Source organism: Coptis chinensis, chromosome 7 (assembly GCF_015680905.1).
Source record: "Coptis chinensis isolate HL-2020 chromosome 7, ASM1568090v1, whole genome shotgun sequence".
NCBI lineage: Eukaryota > Viridiplantae > Streptophyta > Magnoliopsida > Ranunculales > Ranunculaceae > Coptis > Coptis chinensis.
In genome coordinates, this window is record NC_141462.1 from 1,853,781 (window position 1) to 1,872,190 (window position 18,410).

At 36.5% G+C, this 18,410-nt stretch overlaps 2 protein-coding genes across 2 annotated transcripts; one reads left to right on the forward strand and one right to left on the reverse strand.

Annotated features, from left to right (window-relative positions):
• Positions 1–6,464: 6,464 nt before the first annotated feature.
• On the reverse strand, positions 6,465–10,407 carry LOC147485121 (uncharacterized). Its single transcript, XM_086573319.1, has 2 exons — positions 7,474–10,407; positions 6,465–6,793 (listed from the first exon to the last, which is right to left on the reverse strand). Exons 1-2 carry the CDS (start codon positions 10,280–10,282, stop codon positions 6,738–6,740), a joined length of 2,865 nt encoding a protein of 954 aa, XP_086429445.1. The 5' UTR covers positions 10,283–10,407; the 3' UTR covers positions 6,465–6,737.
• A 4,284-nt stretch (positions 10,408–14,691) lies between these two features.
• Positions 14,692–17,235, forward strand: LOC147485122 (uncharacterized). The gene is made up of 6 exons (XM_086571135.1): positions 14,692–15,305; positions 15,387–15,481; positions 15,570–16,147; positions 16,219–16,364; positions 16,453–17,011; positions 17,110–17,235. The coding sequence occupies exons 1-6, from the start codon at positions 14,692–14,694 to the stop codon at positions 17,233–17,235; spliced, it is 2,118 nt and encodes a 705-aa protein (XP_086427261.1).
• Positions 17,236–18,410: the final 1,175 nt, after the last annotated feature.

An 18,410-nucleotide genomic window follows, 5' to 3' on the forward strand; every position in this document is an offset into this window, starting at 1 on the left:
GAAAGTTGCCACTAAAGTTTGTTTAGTGCAATGCCAACAAATGGCAAAACATTACCACTAAGAAATACATAATTGTTTGGGAGTGACCCTTCCGAGGGTCGGATAGATAACCAAAGACTGCATAGCCAACTAGATCATAGTCATTAGTGGAACCATAAGAATAAAATAGTTTCATACAAGTTAATTCATAAAAATATCTCAATATGTGTTAGACATCATTCCAGTGTCTAAGTGTATGTGCACAATTATATCTTGATAAGAAACTAATAGAAAATGCAATGTATGATCTTGTGCACATATTGTGCTAGATACATAAATGCTTCAATATCACTCAAGTAGAGTAGTTTCAAGACCAAGAACTTCCTCATTGTTCTTCCTTTAGTGAAATGGATTCTTATCCAAATCCAAGTTTAAGCACAACCATGTGCTTTGTCCATTTCATTTCAAAAATCTATAGTAAGCAGTTTTCTCCAATTCCTTAGGAGTCCCAATCAAGTTTGTACCAACCAAACTTGCTGCTACTATATTGAATCCAACCTCGGATTTTACTATAGGTCCACACCATATTTTTCAAAGAGTTTAATTATGCTTTAATAGCAAATTCCAGATTGGCCAATCTTTCATTTGTCGACAAAATGTACCGTGGTTCATTTTATTTTCATCATTGTCCTTTGATGTTCCAATAGCTATACCATAGCTAAATATGTCATCCATGACAAGTGCTTTCCTATCCCACAATTCACCTGAACATGCATGGAATATTGAGATCGATCTCTTTATTTTCAGGTACCTGTGCCTCTCCATGGGCAACCATATATAGGCATTTCAGTGAATTTGGATATTTGCACATTTATTTGTTTATGGAGCTCCAGCCATTACCTGGCTATTAATTGGACAAGATGGTTTCTCAGTTCTCCTCTCCTAGGAGCTTTGGATCTTATAGGTCTACCACGCTTTTAGCGTATAGTAGATTCATTTGCCGCCATGTTTGGACCCCGTCCAAATGGAACATCAATTAAGGTGGCACATTCATGGTTACTTTTACCATATCATTAAATGCTTAGGCATTTTCTTTGCAACCGCTTGCAAGTGTATCATTCTCCTTATCTCTTAATGAGACAGAGGGCGTGATCCAAGTTGCTTCCGTCGTTCCTTAGAGCAACCATTGCTCTTCTCCCCTAACGACGGGAATACTATCTCATTAAATTGACAATTATGTAATGCATGACCGCCTAAGTGAGCTTACGGCTTCCGGCGTTAGATATGATACACAATGTCTTTCTCATTTATGGGTATAGTCGACCAGACATATATCCATAATACTTTTCTCCATTTATATATCCATACATTTCAACATAAAGCAAAATAAATTTGTAAAGATTGATACTAGTGCATTTTGATAGAATAAATTCAAAATAAGGAAATTCAAAATATTAACGACAGTCAAGGCTAGAGAAATTGATACTAGTACATTGTGATAGAATAAATTAACGTAATTAGAGAATCACAGAATAATAACTAATACTGTCTAATTCCAATTCAAAATAATATTAGGAAAACAATAGTGACCATTACCTAATGAGGAAAAATCAAACTTAAAAACAAAAATAACTAAGTTGTCTACTAATAATTAGACAAGTAATAATAAAATTTAGATCTTCTGGATCTAGTTTGGTAATGGTTCAAACATAGCATCAAATGCTTAATTATCGAGAGGTCGACCATCAACATCCTCGAAGAAATCATTACAATTCAAGGGTGTAATGTCCAATGGTATTCAAATTATCAAATTCTTCCACCACATTTGTCTCCAACTTCATGGCATTAAATGAAGTTCTCAGTATTTTTCTACTAGATGTGTCGGTTGTGCGACAAGTGCATTGACCAATGCCGGGTTCTCCACATCTATAGCAAGTGCTCTCGGAGTTCCGAGGATTTGAGTCCCTTTTATGCGATTGGGTGGCCACTTGTTCAATTTCCCTTTTGTTGGTCATTAGTATTCCAATGGTCATTTTTCTATGACCATTTCCATCTCTATAAGGATGATAACCTCGACCACCTCTCCCGGTATTTACGCCTCTTCCGCCCTCTCCCATGTCCTCTACCACGACTACCATTAGCTCGAAAGCTAGCATTGGCTACGGAATGGCCATTGACCCGGTTAGTGCAGAGTTGTGGTTCTTGATTAAAAAGGTTACTATTTTGCTCCCAACAAGGAGACATGTGATAAGATCGAATATTTGGAGAATCGCCTCTCTCGATATTGCTTTGCTGCAGGAGCACATTCGAGGCATGAAAGGTAGAAAGAGTTTTCTCTAACATCCGCTCATCAGTTACATTTTCACCACACAATTTCAACCAGAAACTATATTAAACAAAGCGAGTTGTATTCTTAAACCGCCTTATAGTCTTGGAACCTCAGGTTGAGCCATTCATTTTGAGCATTTGGTAGTATGACCATCTTCTGGTGATCATACCTATCCTTCAGGGATTTCCAAAGACCTGCTGGGTCTTCCTCTGTTAGGTGAATATGATGACGTAGGAATATGAGAGCTGTGGCTTTTTCCTCTGGGCTCATTTCGTTTCCTTCTTTAATAGCATCACCAAGTTTTTTAGATTGTAAATGGATCTTGGCATCCAACTGCTATGATAAATAATTGTCACCTCTAATTGAAAGAGCTTGAAAATCGAGTTTAGTAAGATTTGACATCTTTCAAGTAACTGTAACAGAATAAATAAAACTTAGGCATCCAATTTATACAAATGCAATCTTCATAACTATTTATACAAATCACACCTGTCGAAACTAAAAATGAGGTATCGAAAAATTAAATACTTTTCCATTTTTTTTTTTTTTTTTTAGGATCTGTTTATCAGAAAAAAAACATTTTAAGATCGGAATCATGCTAAAAGATGAGCGTTTCAAAATTATCGAGAAAGTGTAGCGAGGAACTAATATCAACCATACTGCCTGCCCCAGTAATAAATTATAAAATATACTTAATTTAACAGCAAGTTCTTCTCGTGATTTATCAAGCTTAAAACTTCTAATATTTCGAGTGATTTAACAGAACTGTTACATGGAATTTAAGCATTGTTTTAGCAGACGGTGAGGCACATAATTAACAGTTCTACTTAATTACCATTCTGGGAAATGAATCATGCTAAGAGATACTTTCTAAAAAAAATATAGAGCAAGATCAGCAAGAAACTGATCAGATCAACGCCCCATGCTCCTGCATTGTTTATTAACATGTACTTCAAAGTAACGAGTTGGTTTAGTGCCTTCTTAAGTTCTAACAAATGTCAAGTCCTGCGACAACAGAGCATAACCACTTATCTACTCAAATGTTAGCCAAGGAATCAGACAGTACATCAAGACATTTGGTGAGGCGCTTAATCATAAGCAAGTCATGATATATAAAGCACCATTGCTTACTGCCACCACACCATTATTATTCTTTCATTTCAACAAGATTTCTCTTTAGCTGGTTTTAATATTCAGTTTTAAAATAACTATGCGTCCACACTAGACAAAAACGATTAAATCATTTTGGAGCACAGGAGTCTAAAATAGACAATCTAAAGTCATAAATTGGTCATGAGTAGAAAAGTTTTTTTTTTTTCTTACTACATATATATATCAGATAATTACATCTGCATTACATTTCTATTTCAATCTAATAAATCAATTCGTATCTCCTCTGATCGGATAAGATAGTAAAGAATGCAGCAAAGCATTTCATGATTTCAAGGATCAATTTAACATTAAAACGAGTATTGAAAAATGCACTATTAAACAATATTAAACGAGTTACATATGAAGGTCCTACACTCCTACCCAAATTATGTTCAATATCTATAGAATAGATAAATCTACAAAGTTTATCAACATACCATTAATCGTAAGTAAAACACATACCTTTAATCCAAAGCTAGAGACTATCGTGCTGATAACGTGTTAGAAATTAAACCGATTTGGAGAGAACACCACACTAACTTAATATTAACTTAACATGTAGATTGAATCAATAAAAGAGAGAGAGAGAGAGAATTCTTATTTCTTGAGGTAAAACTAAATGGGAGAAGGTTACCTTTATATACAACTAGGTAATCTCCTTACTAAGATAAGGGATTAACATGATAAACAGTAAGATAGAGGATGATCAGGATAAACATCAAGATAGAAGGTTATCAGGATAAATACCAAGATCAGGATAACACATATCAATGGTGGGCATCCACATAAGCCCATGGATTTCATAACATTTTTCAAGTTAAAAAACTATTTTTCTTTGAAAGAAACACTTTGGGTGCTCAAGGCAAATGAACTCGCGGGATGTTTTAGACTTTAGTGATTTATGTCACGATATGCCAAAATATATCGAGAAACATAGTGCGAAATCTGATGTTTTTAAGAAAAATTACAACCAAACATGTTTATTGAAAAATTGTTTTTAGAATAAATACTTTTTCATAAAAATGTTTTTTAAGAAAAAATAATTTTTTGAAAAAATGAGAACCAAACACCCACTAAATCACTAGTGTTAATTAAATGTTTGGGGGAAGACTAAGTCACTGGTATTAATTAAATGATTATTTTTGCGGGGTATTAATTAAATGATTAAATGATTATATATCCATCATCAAATGCCTAGAGTTTGCAAAGAGAAAATCAACACCAAGAAATTATTCTTGTTTGTATAAAGAAACGCCCTCATAAAGAAATAGTGTTGTGTGAAGTTTCTTGAAACGAGGCACCCAAAACTTATTTTTGATTAATTACGGTGATTGTTCTTGAAAATATTGCTTTTAAGCATTATTGTATTGTGGATACAATTTAATTAACGGAAAATGTATGGATGGGACGTTGACTTAAAGATTAGGACAAAACAACCTGCTGAATGTGGCAGAGAAGATTTATTTCACTGCCGGGCGTTGCCCCCACTTGATGATAGTATGAAATACCCCTATAATCTTTTACATATTAGTGTTTTGTTTTTTGAAAAAATGATATTTCATTATACGAATTTACATATAAACTCTTGAACATCTCTCACCCTCTTGTCACATTTCTTCCTACCTTGTACATCATAATCCTATATGTCCCAAATCACTTTGATCATTGGGTTCTTTCCACATGTTGTAAAAGTAAAGCAAAATAGAGATGAAAAGCGTATTAGTTTTATATTTTTAGGTTATCCAAATACAAATTTATAAAACACCACATAATGTTATATAAGTGAGATCTGTTGTCTTACTATGATCATATTTAGTTCAATTAAATGTGTCATTTAACAGTAATACATAATGTCATACATGTAAGATACAATGTCTTACTATGATTATATTTAATTCAGTTAAACGTATATTTTCAGGTTATCCAAATACAAATGTTACAACACTACATAATATCGTACATATGAGGAGTCGTTTTAACAAAGACTACATAAATCGTACATGTGAGATACAATGTCTTACAAAGCCTCAACTTCGTCACACATATCAATATTCATCAAATGCAACTAATTGATGGTATTTTGTACGTCATTAAGATGCTCAGACATTAAAGAACTTTTTTTGTATTTCGAGTTAGCAAACTTCTTAATTAGTAGTATTTTGTTGCCCGCAACTAGCTTTTTTCTCATAGAGATCTTCCAATTTTTTCCACAGGTTAAAAGCGGTAGTCTCTTAAGATACATAATGGAATACACTATCGTCAATCCACTGTCGAATGTGCCTAATAGCTTTTCTATCAATCGTCTTCCAATTTGCATCGGATACTTCTGTCTGTTTTACTTCTTCATTCTCAACAGGTTGTGCAAAGTCTTTGCAATAAAGCAAGTCTTCCATCTTGACTTTCAAAATGGCGTAGTTACTTCTATTTAGACTAGTCTTACGAGTGTTTATAGAATGATTCATCTCAACAACTTATTTCAACTCAAACCTCCTTTTAGGAATTTAATCAAACACCTTTCGAGCAAGATTTGGGACAACAACATTTGTGATTGATCTAACCACGGCTCTGATCCCACTTGTTGGAGAAAACGATGTCAATTGATCCCGCTTAAGATAGCTTGTCTATAGACACTCCAAACTCCAATCAAATCTAAACTTTCACTACAACCAATAACTACAAACCTAAGTTATGGAATCAACAACCACAAATATATATGAAGAACTTACTAGTTAACCATAAAGTCAAAACTGAGCACATTACCTTTTGGTAGGTGCTTGAGAAGCATCTCCATTTCTTTACAATTTATTCTACCTTCCACAAACAAGTCCGCTAGAAGAGAAGTAGTTTTTGCATGTGGTGAGAAACCCTTGTCAAGCATGGTATTGAGAACTACAGTAAACTACTCTATTCAAACCTATGCATAATATGAATCGCTGCCTAGTGCCTTGTCTAGCATATACAACATTCACGTCCCTCAGTAGTCAGTATTCTAGAGAGAAGTGACACGAACAATTCACTATTTCCTATAATAAATGTGTTCCATTATATATTAAATAAGGTGAATCACTGTTACAATCGAGGGGGAAAACATGGTACAGTAGATAGGTGTCTTTGTTGCATACAAATTCTAAGATGATCCCTTGGAAAATAACAGAAGTTATGAAAGTATTGAAAGAAAAGGGTATGTGATACATGTGAGTATGTCAGTCCTCACTGACTCCTAGAATTCACAGTTCACATCCTGCATCAGCTCTCCAGAGAAAGCTCTTCTTTGTCCTCAGGGTTTTAATGGCGTTGATGTGATCCTTCTTTCAAAATTCAGCTTTGACTTGCCTAACAAAAATCAAAGATGATTGAAAGATCATAGTAAAAATAGATGAACAAAAATCTAGATTTTAAAATGAAGTGCCGAGCCCATGACTAAATCAATACATCTCAACATCTGTATGCCAAAGTCTGCTAATATATTATAGCCAACCACACGCAGCAACCCATAAAAATATGCCTGATTGCAATTGAAGATGCAGCACTACCTAACAAGCCAATATAACAGTAATGAAAGAAAATCTATCTCAAATTTCTTCTGTAGTGTTAACTAAATGATGAGTTCCAATAAAATATGTACATCACTAGCCCAATACACTCACACTGCTATCCAGTAACTTAAACATCCATTTATGTACCAGATCGAATATGCAGCACACTAAATAAAATGTTATGAAATAAATCAAATAATCAAAATTTCCAACTTCACGTTTTAGTTTCATTTTGTGTGTGGGCCTCTGTATGTGTGTGTTAAGGAGGAAATAGCAGCTACTCAATAATTTATAATTTTACGTTGATATACTAACAAAGTAACAGACCAAAGAAACAGAAATACAAAGAAGAATATCTTGTGCAGACTTATTACTTGATGAACACCCAAAAAAAAAAGGAACTGACGAAAACCAACTCCTAACCACACTATTTCAAGATATAACTAGTTAACCACAGAGTCAAATTGAGCACATTACCTTTAACATAGCCTTTTAGCAGGTGCTTGAGAAGCATTAGCATTTCTTTACAATTTGGTCCACCTTCCGCAAACAAGTCCACTAGAATAGAAGTAGTTTTTGCATCTGGTGAGAAACCCTTGTCAAGCATGGTATTGAGAAGTTGCATTGCCTTGTGGGCATCCTTTTTTTGTTCTAGCAATCCTTGGACCATGATATGGAACGTGAAATCATTTGCAGCTAAACCCTTCTCTTGCATCTCATAAAACAAATCCTGGGCTTCTTCCAATTTCCCTTCTATAAAAAATCCATTAATCATCACGTTGTATGTGCTAGTGTCGGGCTTCAACTCCCTAGTTGAGAGACTATAAAAGATTTCCTTTGCCTCAACTAATTTTCCTTCTTTGCACATGCTATCAATAATGCTGTTGTAAATCGGTACATTAGCTTTCGCTCCATTATGTTCCATCACACGGAACAGTTCCATTGCTTCAGCAGAACAACCATTTTTGAAGAGGCCATCTATTAATGAACTATATGTGAACTGGTCTGGTTTTTCCCCACAAGCTATCAGGGTATTATAGGTTATAGTGTTGGGTTTGAATCCCTTAAGTTGCATCTCCTTGAAAACTTGAACTGCCTCGTCCATCCTCTTAGCCTTGCAATAGCCATTGATCAAAATGTTATAGCTAACTACATTAGGTTTAAACCCTTTTTGAGACATCACTTGTAACAAATCAACGGCATCCTCTGCCCTACCTTGTTTAAAAAGAGCATCCACCAAAATGTTAAAAGTTATGACATCCGGTGTGACATTCTGTGCCAACATTTTGTCGAAAAAATGCATGGATTCTATCCATCGACCAGATCTGCATAGCCCGCAAATCAAAGAGTTGTAGGTGATAACATTAGGTGTAAGGTTTGTGGAGGTCATCTCCTGAAATAGATTCAATGCCTCGTTCACCAAATTCTCCTTACAAAGGGTATCAATAAGCATAGAATATATATGAACAGTCGGAGGAAACTCTTTGTTTTTCATTGCCCTCATGAATCGAAGAGCAGCAGTAGAATTCACAGACTTACAAATCCCATTCATTACTACCCCATAACTGACTTCATTGCATGGATATCCGTTTTCCAGCATTCGGGTAAAAAGATCCATTGCGTCGGCCACTTTACCCCCTAAACAGACCCCCTTAAGCAGAGTGTTCAGAGTAACAACATTAGGTGTAAGGTTTGTGGAGGTCATTTCCTGAAATAGATTCAATGCCTCGTTCACCAAATTCTCCTTACAAAGGGTGTCGATAAGCATAGAATATATATGAACAGTCGGAGGAAACTCTTTGTTTTTCATTGCCCTCATGAATCGAAGAGCAGCAGTAGAATTCACAGACTTACAAATCCCATTCATTACTACCCCATAACTGACTTCATTGCATGGATATCCGTTTTCCAGCATTCGGGTAAAAAGATCCATTGCGTCGGCCACTTTACCCCCTAAACAGACCCCCTTAAGCAGAGTGTTCAGAGTAACAACATTAGGTGTAAGGTTTGTGGAGGTCATTTCCTGAAATAGATTCAATGCCTCGTTCACCAAATTCTCCTTACAAAGGGTGTCGATAAGCATAGTGTATATATGAGCATTCGGAGGAAGCTGTTTCTTTTCCATTGCCCTCATGAATCGAAGAGCAGCAGTAGAATTCACAGACTTACAAATCCCATTCATTACTACCCCATAACTGACTTCATTGCAGGGATATCCGTTTTCCAGCATTCGGGTAAAAAGATCCATTGCGTCGGCCGCTTTACCCCCTAAACAGACCCCCTTAAGCAGAGTGTTCAGAGTAACAACATTAGGTGTAAGGTTTGTGGAGGTCATCTCCTGAAATAGATTCAATGCCTCGTTCACCAAATTCTCCTTACAAAGGGTGTCGATAAGCATAGTGTATATATGAGCATCCGGAGGAAACTCTTTCTTTTCCATTGCCCTCATGAATTGAAGAGCGGCAGTAGAATTCAGAGACTTGCAAATCCCATTCATTACAGTCCCATAACTGACTTCATTGCATGGATATCCGTTTTCCAGCATTCGGATAAAAAGATCCATTGCGTCGGCCGCTTTACCCCCTAAACAGACCCCCTTAAGCAGAGTGTTCAGAGTAACAACATTAGGTGTAAGGTTTGTGGAGGTCATTTCCTGAAATAGATTCAATGCCTCGTTCACCAAATTCTCCTTACAAAGGGTGTCGATAAGCATAGTGTATATATGAGCATTCGGAGGAAACTCTTTCTTTTCCATTGCCCTCATGAACTGAAGAGCAGCAGTAGAATTCAGAGACTTGCAAATCCCATTCATTACTACCCCATAACTGACTTCATTGCATGGATATCCTTTTTCCAGCATTCGGGTAAAAAGATCCATAGCATCGGCAACTTTACCCCCTTTACACAGCCCCTTAAGTAGGATGGTCAGAGTAACAACATCAGGCTCAAATCCGCGTTTCAGAATACTAGCGAGAATAGCAAAACCGAAATCCACTCGACCCGTATTGGAGTAACAATTGATTAGTGTATTAAGTGTAAAAATATCAGGTTGAATATCAGCGGCATCCATCCTTTTGGAGATAGATAAAGCGACAGAAAAGTGGTTCATCTTGACAAGTGCTCCTAGTAATTGGTTAAAAGGGAAAATGGAAGGCGAGTGTTTCATCTGAATCAACTTATCGAACAGACCCAAAGCAGTAGAACTAGTGTTGTAATGGAAAAGAGAAGGAAAAATTGTTACCCTCGATAATCGAACAACAGATGCTGGTCTTCTCCACAACGCCATTTCTAGCAGAAGCAAATCAGTAATGGTGTGACTGGCGATGTTTCAAGAAACCCTAGCTCTTTACTTCTCTCACCGAAATCGTAGCTCTCATTTGTGAAAACACCAAGTTTAACACTCTCATAAAGAACTAATGGTTCTAAATTCAATAATAATATTTGAAAATTATCTAAAATTTTTAAATACATTCTCATCTATATAATAAAGCAGCTTGGTTTTTTTATGCTGGTATATCAAGCGGTCAGGGTGAAAGTAGTTTTGGGACGATCCTACGGTGATGAATCAATTTCATTTAAGAGTCCTGCTTGATATAAGCAGCTTGGTTTTTTGAAGATAAATATACCGTTTTTTGAAGATATCCATATCAAACTAATTCTTTTTTCACTGTTGGTTACCATTGAAACTGAACCGCAGCATATTTTGTCAAGGGATACAACTTAAAGACATTAACCCATATATAAACCGAAATAACCTAAATTGTGCTGATTTGTTGCAGCTGTAATTCAAAGTTGTCTTTTTTTAAGCCAGGAACATTCTATGCCTTACCTCAAAGTCCACAGTTGTTCAAGCAAATGCTAATGGTTTCTGGGTTTGACAAATATTACCAAATAGCCAGGTAATCTTGCTGTCAATCGAAATATTACAACATGTGTTTATGAGTTGGTTAATGACAAAAATGTGAGGCAGTAACATGTTTGACTGGGTGTCTATTACTACTTAAGTAGTGTTATACTGTTATCAGATCTATTCTATAAATTGATTATCAAAAAAAAAAGAAAAAACAGAAGATCTATTCTATAATAAATTTAAAAGAAGCGAAAAAAGTATGTCAAACTAAGATTAGGAGTGCTTGCTCTTCTGGCGCAAGTAAAAAATATGAGTGAGGAAATTTACATTCTTAGCCGGTAGTGTAATTGAATCTCTGCGAAATTCTGGTGAGAAAGAACTTGCAGAATCAACTTTAATTATCTATACTGTGCTTCCAGTTGATCTCAAGGACAGGTAACTAAAATTATCTGGTGATTACTGATTAGTTCCAAAAAGTTGAGAATAGTTTGACACTTTGACCCTAATACCCTATCAATTCCAAACCGATCCAAGATTTTTTAGTAAGTAACTAAAAAATGCCTGGTGGGCTGTCAGGAGTCACGACTCCATAGTGACAGTTCTGCTTTCGAATGTCAATAGCTGCTAAACTCTCTATTGATCATAATCAATATTAATAATCTTATATATCACTTATCAAATCGCTCAAAAAGTTATGACCTGTCATATTAGAAAGCCAATGTTGGAGATAATTGTACTGATATAATACTAGAAAACTCGATTTACCGCGAAGCAAGGAAGCAATGTTTTTAGACTATGCTATTTTTGTTTCTTTTGCGAGACGAACTTTTTCTATAATTTATCATTTGGATTGCAATGTTGAAGTGTTCCATTGTGTATCTCTTGCGATCCGTGTTCTGAAAAATGCTAGGCTGTAGTTGGGCAAAAGGGAAAATCACTTATCAAATCGCTCAAAAAGTTATGACCTGTCAGATTAGAAAGCCAATGTTGGAGATAATTGTACTGATATAATACTAGAAAACTCGATTTCCCGCGAAGCAAGGAAGCAATGTTTTTAGACTATGCTATTTTTGTTTCTTTTGCGAGACGAACTTTTTCTATAATTTATCATTTGGATTGCAATGTTGAAGTGTTCCATTGTGTATCTCTTGCGATCCGTGTTCTGAAAAATGCTAGGCTGTAGTTGGGCAAAAGGGAAACAATCTTTTTAGACTATATATACTGTTTTTGTTTCTTTTGCAAGACGAACATTGTCATTATTCAATTCTTGCACTTTCTTTCTTTGCCTCTTTTATGCTTTTAGACCCTTTTGCTAAGCACACTAAAGTATAGTACATGCGTGTAGCTTTGGTAGAAGTTCCAGTGGATCGGAACTCTTTATATTTTATACAAAAGTCGATAACTCTAATTGGAGGTACTGGTGACATGGTTGCATTTTGCACGACTCCGAACCTCCCTTAATAGTTATTCCTGGTCATAGTTGTATACCACTTTCATTTATTTGCTGCAATTTCCTTATCAATGTTTGATTATCAGCCATGGATAAGGCACCACCTGCAAGTGCATTTGATGTTTCTATTGTCGACGCACCACCTAAATCTACCAATGAACCTACTGCATCTGTTCAGGTATTGAAGTTCCTTTTTCACAGTTTGGTTATGTTTGATTCTTATATGATTTCAAACTTTTAAATTTTGTAACAAAGAAAAACTCTTTTGTTAATTTGACAACGTTCTCATTTAATTTTTTATGCGGCTTTTCATGTACTTGCATCATGCAGCAAAGAGAATTGGATTATATAACTCGAGTACGTGAGCATAAACAACGGATCATTGACCATGTGCTTGCTACCCTTGCTAAGGTATGTAACATATATCGTTCATTATATCGCGGTGGTTGTTTTGACCGATGGTTATGTTTTATCAAATATAAAATGCAGGTTTTTGAAAAACAAGGAAATGAAGGCCATCAAGTCCAATCACCTCCTGTGCAAAATGAGGTTGTAGTTACTCCTCCACAATCCACTCTTAATGTTAGTCCGACCAATGCTTTTACACCCTCTCAGCCTTCTCGGCGCAAGTTGGCCCAACGCAATAGAAGAGAAAAAGAGCTCATAAATGGTAGAAGCAACAAGCGAACAAGAAGGAACTTAGAAGCAGGCCTTCAAAATATACCTTTGTCCATGTCTTCCCATATGTAAGTTTCATTTCTTTGTGTGTTTTCTATAGCATTGTTTTCAGTCAAAAATATTTTCGTTCCTAGCCCATTATGAATTTTTTTTTCTACATGTTAGTGACACCCAAAACGAAATGGAAGTGGATGATCTTAGTGTTAGTCCGACCAATGCTTTTACACCTTCTCAGACTTCTCGACGCAAGTTGGCCCAACGCAATAGAAGAGAAAAAGAGCGCATAAGTGGTAGAATGAACAAACGAACTAGAAGGAACTTAGAAGCAGACCTTCAGAATATTCCAGTATCAATGTCTTCATATATGTAAGTTGAATTTCATTGTGTTTTCTATAGCATTGTTTTCAGTAAAAAAAAATTTCCATTCCTAACTCATTAGGATTTTTTTCCCTACATGTTAGTGACACCCAAAGCGAAATGGATGTGGATGATTATTTTCAGCCTCTTACAGCTGGTGTCAATATGGCAGAACCTGCTAATATGCACAACAATGTCCGTCATTATCTTGGAAAGATGGATGTGGAATGCTCCTTTTGTAAAGCTCTGCACTGGAAAGATGAAAGGCTAGCAAATACATCAGTCAAAAGACCCTTTTTCGGGATGTGTTGCAAACAAGGAAAAGTTAGTCTTCCTCTACTTAGTCCATTGCCTCCTGCGATTCAAGATCTATATGATAGTAGTGACGCCAAAGGCAGGTCATTTAGACAACATCTTCGTCAGTATAACTTGGCTAATGCATTTACCAGTCTCGGTTGTCAACCGGATGACCGAATATTCAGCGGTAGTGGTCCTATTCCATTCACCGTTCACGGTGAATTACGCCATCAAATTGGATCATTACTACCAGAACCTGAGAAAGATCCGATTTATGCTCAACTATATGTTTATGACCCAGCCAGTGCCCTTGATGTGCGTCATCGCCGAAATCCAGAATTGAGACGTGATGTTTTAGATATCATTCAGAGTACACTGTCAGATTGTAATAGATTTGCTGAAAAATTTCGTCAAGCATATGATATATTGAGTGCTTTCATACGGTGAGGAAAATGGCGTGGCAGCTTATCTCCATTATAATACATCTCTTGACCGACGGCGATACAATCTTCCTTGACAAATGAAATTGCGGTTGTTATACACAGGGATGGAACTGAAATCGAAGCACAAGGGATATCATTCTTCATTATAGATCGGGCAATGCAGGCGGATTGATGAATGTAATCCCGCTTATCTACCCTGCATTATCCTTTGTTTTCCCTCGAGGTGAGCTTGGATGGTCAACCGAAATGAAACTTTATGATGTCAATGACGACGATTCGAGGCGATTGACTCGGATGGTGTTCTATGCATATCGTTTGTTTGAGCGTCATAATCGAATATTCAATACTCCGTGGTGGAAAATTATTTCGAGGGGTTTTTGTGTGATGCTTGGGCTTCTCTTGAGCAAAATCGGCTATACTATCATTATACCCACCAAAAGGATCTTCGTCTTTGAAGTGTACATGAGTTTGTGATTTAATGAGGTGCGGATCGATCGAGGTTGGTCGGCCGGTTTATTTTGCCATCATCATTCATTGGAAGTCCAAGGTACATGTATGAGATCTTTCAAGACTCGATGGCCATAACACGTTACAATAAGCATCCAGATATATTCCTTACGATGACGGCTAATCCTCACTGGCCAGAAGTGCAAGAAGCCCTTTTGGAGAACCAAAATGCGTTTGATCGACCTGATGTTCTTGCCCGTGTTTTCGAACTGAAGAGAAGAGCTTTAATGAAATTTATCAAGAAGAAAAATGTGTTTGGTCGTGAAGTAGCTCATGTGTACACTATTGAATTTCAGAAGCGTGGCCTCCCACACATGCATGCACTCTTTTTCCTCAAGCATGAAGATAAAATTCGTACCGCAGCCCAAATTGATCGAATTATATCTGCAGAATTTCCCGACCCAGATAAGGATCCCTTGCTATTTGATACAATAAAGAGTTGTATGATCCATGGGCCGTGTGGTGTTAAAAATATGAACTCACCGTGTATGGAAAATAGCAAGTGCACAAAGCATTTTCCATATGAGTTTACAGACGCAACAACCATACAAAAAGACGGTTATCCACTTTATATGCGTCGCAACACGGGACGTGTCTATATAGTGAAAGACAAAGAGGTTGACAATAGGAACGTTGTCCCATATAATCCACAATTGGTGAGGATGTTTAATTGTCACATTAATGTCGAAGTGTGTGCGGGATTGCAATGTGTTAAGTACATCCACAAGTACATCTACAAGGGCAATGATGAGAACAACAATGGTGTTGGGCGGAAATGAAATGAGATTAAACAATTACATTGATGCAGATATATTGGACCACCAGAAGCAGCTTGGCGGCTATTTGGGTTTTCCTTACATGAAGAGTTTCCAACTGTTGTAAGGTTATCTCTTCACTTGCCAGGTATTTAACACTTGATAAAATAATTTTCATCAATATACTATTAAGTTATACTAGAATGTCATACTGTTAAGTTATGATTTGTTGCCAGGTATGCATCATGTTGTGTTCAACCCTAAGGAACCGATGGAGAATATTCTTGAGAGGGCGAAACGACAAAAGTCGAGTCTCACTTCATTCTTCGACTGTTGTGCTTCAAATCCAGATGCTCGGGCCTATACTTACCAAGAATTCCCTGAGCACTTTGTTTGGCACAAAACAAAAAAGGTATGGACTAAAAGAAGCAGTGGTTATGCTATTGGCAGGATGTATTTTGCCAAGCCCAATGAGGGAGAGAGGTTTTACTTGCGTCTACTATTGACCATCGTAAAGGGCCCAACATCATTTGAGGATCTTCGCAAATTTGAAGGTATTCCTCATCCAACATTCAAGGCTGCGTGTGTTGCACGTGGACTTCTTGAAGATGATGGAGAGTGGATACATTGTTTAGAAGAAGCGGCGATAATGAATACTGGATATCAGCTAAGGAGATTGTTCGGCATTATTCTGTTGGAATGCAATCCAGTCCAACCACATCTGTTGTGGGATAGATTCTCAATAAGTATATGTGACGACCTAGCGCACAAATTACGAACTATCTTCAACATTCCTAATCCATCAAAAGAGCAGGTGATAGATATTATATTAATGCCTCCTTCATGTAGCCTATATTATATTATTAATACATAATTTTCCTACAGGTGACAGATTACGGGTTGCATCTATTGGAGCAGTTCCTCATGGAATCTAAAAACAAAACTCTAGAAGACTTTCCCCGATGCCCGACCACTAAAAAATGGAACAAAGGGATTGGAAATAGACTAATTTGGGAACAACGCCAACTCCGGTTTGATTTACAAGATGAACAAATCAATCGTAACATTGATCGTCTTAACAATGAGCAACGCCATCGTTTGATAATGTGGTTGATTCAGTCATGCAAAATCACGGGGAATTTTCTTCTTAAATGGAGCTGCAGGTAGGGAAAAGACATTTGTGTATAATACAATTGCAGCTAAATGTCGTCATCTAGGACATATTGTGATTGCAGTTGCCTCATCTGGTATTGCGTCGCTTTTATTAGATGGTGGTAGAACAGCTCATTCAACTTTTTCTATTCCTTTTGATGTGTTGGAGAACTCTATGTGTGGCTTCAAAAAGGATTCGCTCCAAGCAGGTCTGTTTAAAGAAACAAAACTGATAATTTGGGATGAAGTCTCGATGCAGCATAGGTTTTGTATTGAAGCAGTTGACCGTTCACTCCGGGATGTTTTTAATAATGAAAGACCATTTGGTGGAATCACTGTTGTTCTAGGCGGTGACTTCCGACAAATTCTGCCAGTTGTACCACAAGGTGAACGTGAGGATATTGTAGGTGCATCACTGAGAAGGTCTTTGCTCTGGAAACACGTCAATGTTTTATCTTTGGTGCAAAATATGAGATTAGATAGTGACTTGCCAGAGAACGTGTTGTTCTCCAATTTCTTGATGGAGGTATTACTTAATTTCTTGAAAAAAAATAATGCTTTTTGCTGACCATTTTAAATTATACACAATCACTCATCTCATATGCTCTCATTTGAAATTTTCAGGTTGGAATGAAACCAGAAGAAAGTGTTCAATTGCCGTCAGAGATTCAAAATTGTAGCAATCTTCATGACTTGCTAAATAATGTATATCGGTCTAAGTGGGGCGATGATGTGACCCAAATTATTTGACCGGCGGACTATCCTTTCAAAGCCTTAGCGATGATGTTAGCACTATAAATGAAACTGCACTAGATATGTTTCACGGGAAGAAATTGTTTGCTTAGGTGTCGACAAGTTAAGTATTTACCCGTTGTTGTTGATAGTGGAAGCGCAAATAGCTATCCGGACGAGTACTTGAACTCACTTTCGATCCTTCCGGGTTGCCTCCATTCAAGCTTACTCTCAAGAAGGGATGCCGGTAATGTTCTTTGAGAAATATAGCACCAACGGATGGACTTTGTAGCGCACGCACCGATGATTGTGTGCACAAAGCCACATGTGGTGCAAGTTCTAATCTTTAGCGGAGAAAAGCGGGGAATATGCGCTTTATCCCGAGAATATCATTAACGCCTTCAACCAATGAAATACCATTTCAAATGACCAGACGACAGTTTCCGATTCGATTGTCATTTGCAATGACGATAAACAAATCACAAGGGCAGTCTGTTAAGTATGTTGGTATTGATTTGCGAAACCAGGTATTTAGCCATGGTCAATTATATGTGGCGTTATCAAGATGCACTTCTTCAAAACGAATCAGTGTTATCCTCCCTCCTGATTCTTCAAACCACACAACTAATATCGTGTATCCTGAAGTCCTACTTTAGTTTGAGAAAAGGTGTATTTCGTAACTTTTGAGCTTTGATGTTTATTTATCAATTTCTTTTTATACATATGGTTAGGAAATAAGGAACCCTTTATTGTATGTGAGGATTTATATCTAGATCTTTTTAGATAAAAAAAATATAATATTTGATAGGATAATGACTTCTTAAATTTTCTGATAAATGAATGAATTTGATGCATATGTTTATTTAACAAAGGTCATCCTAATCCAAAACAATCTAAGTAGCATACACCCTCCATAAGCACTCAATATTAATTTTGTAAATAATAGTTGTTAGATTTTTGTGTTTCTTTTGTAGATTTTAATTTAATTAATAAAAAAAATGAATAACGTTATGACTTGAGTGGCGTAGCCACGGGTTAATTTCTAGTACATATACATTATATGTATGTGTATATTTTAAATCGAACATATATATATTATACTATACGTAATGCGTCATATATAGAATAAATATCATATGTACCATAATTGTTAGTTAGCATTGCACGTATTCGTTATTTAATATATATACATG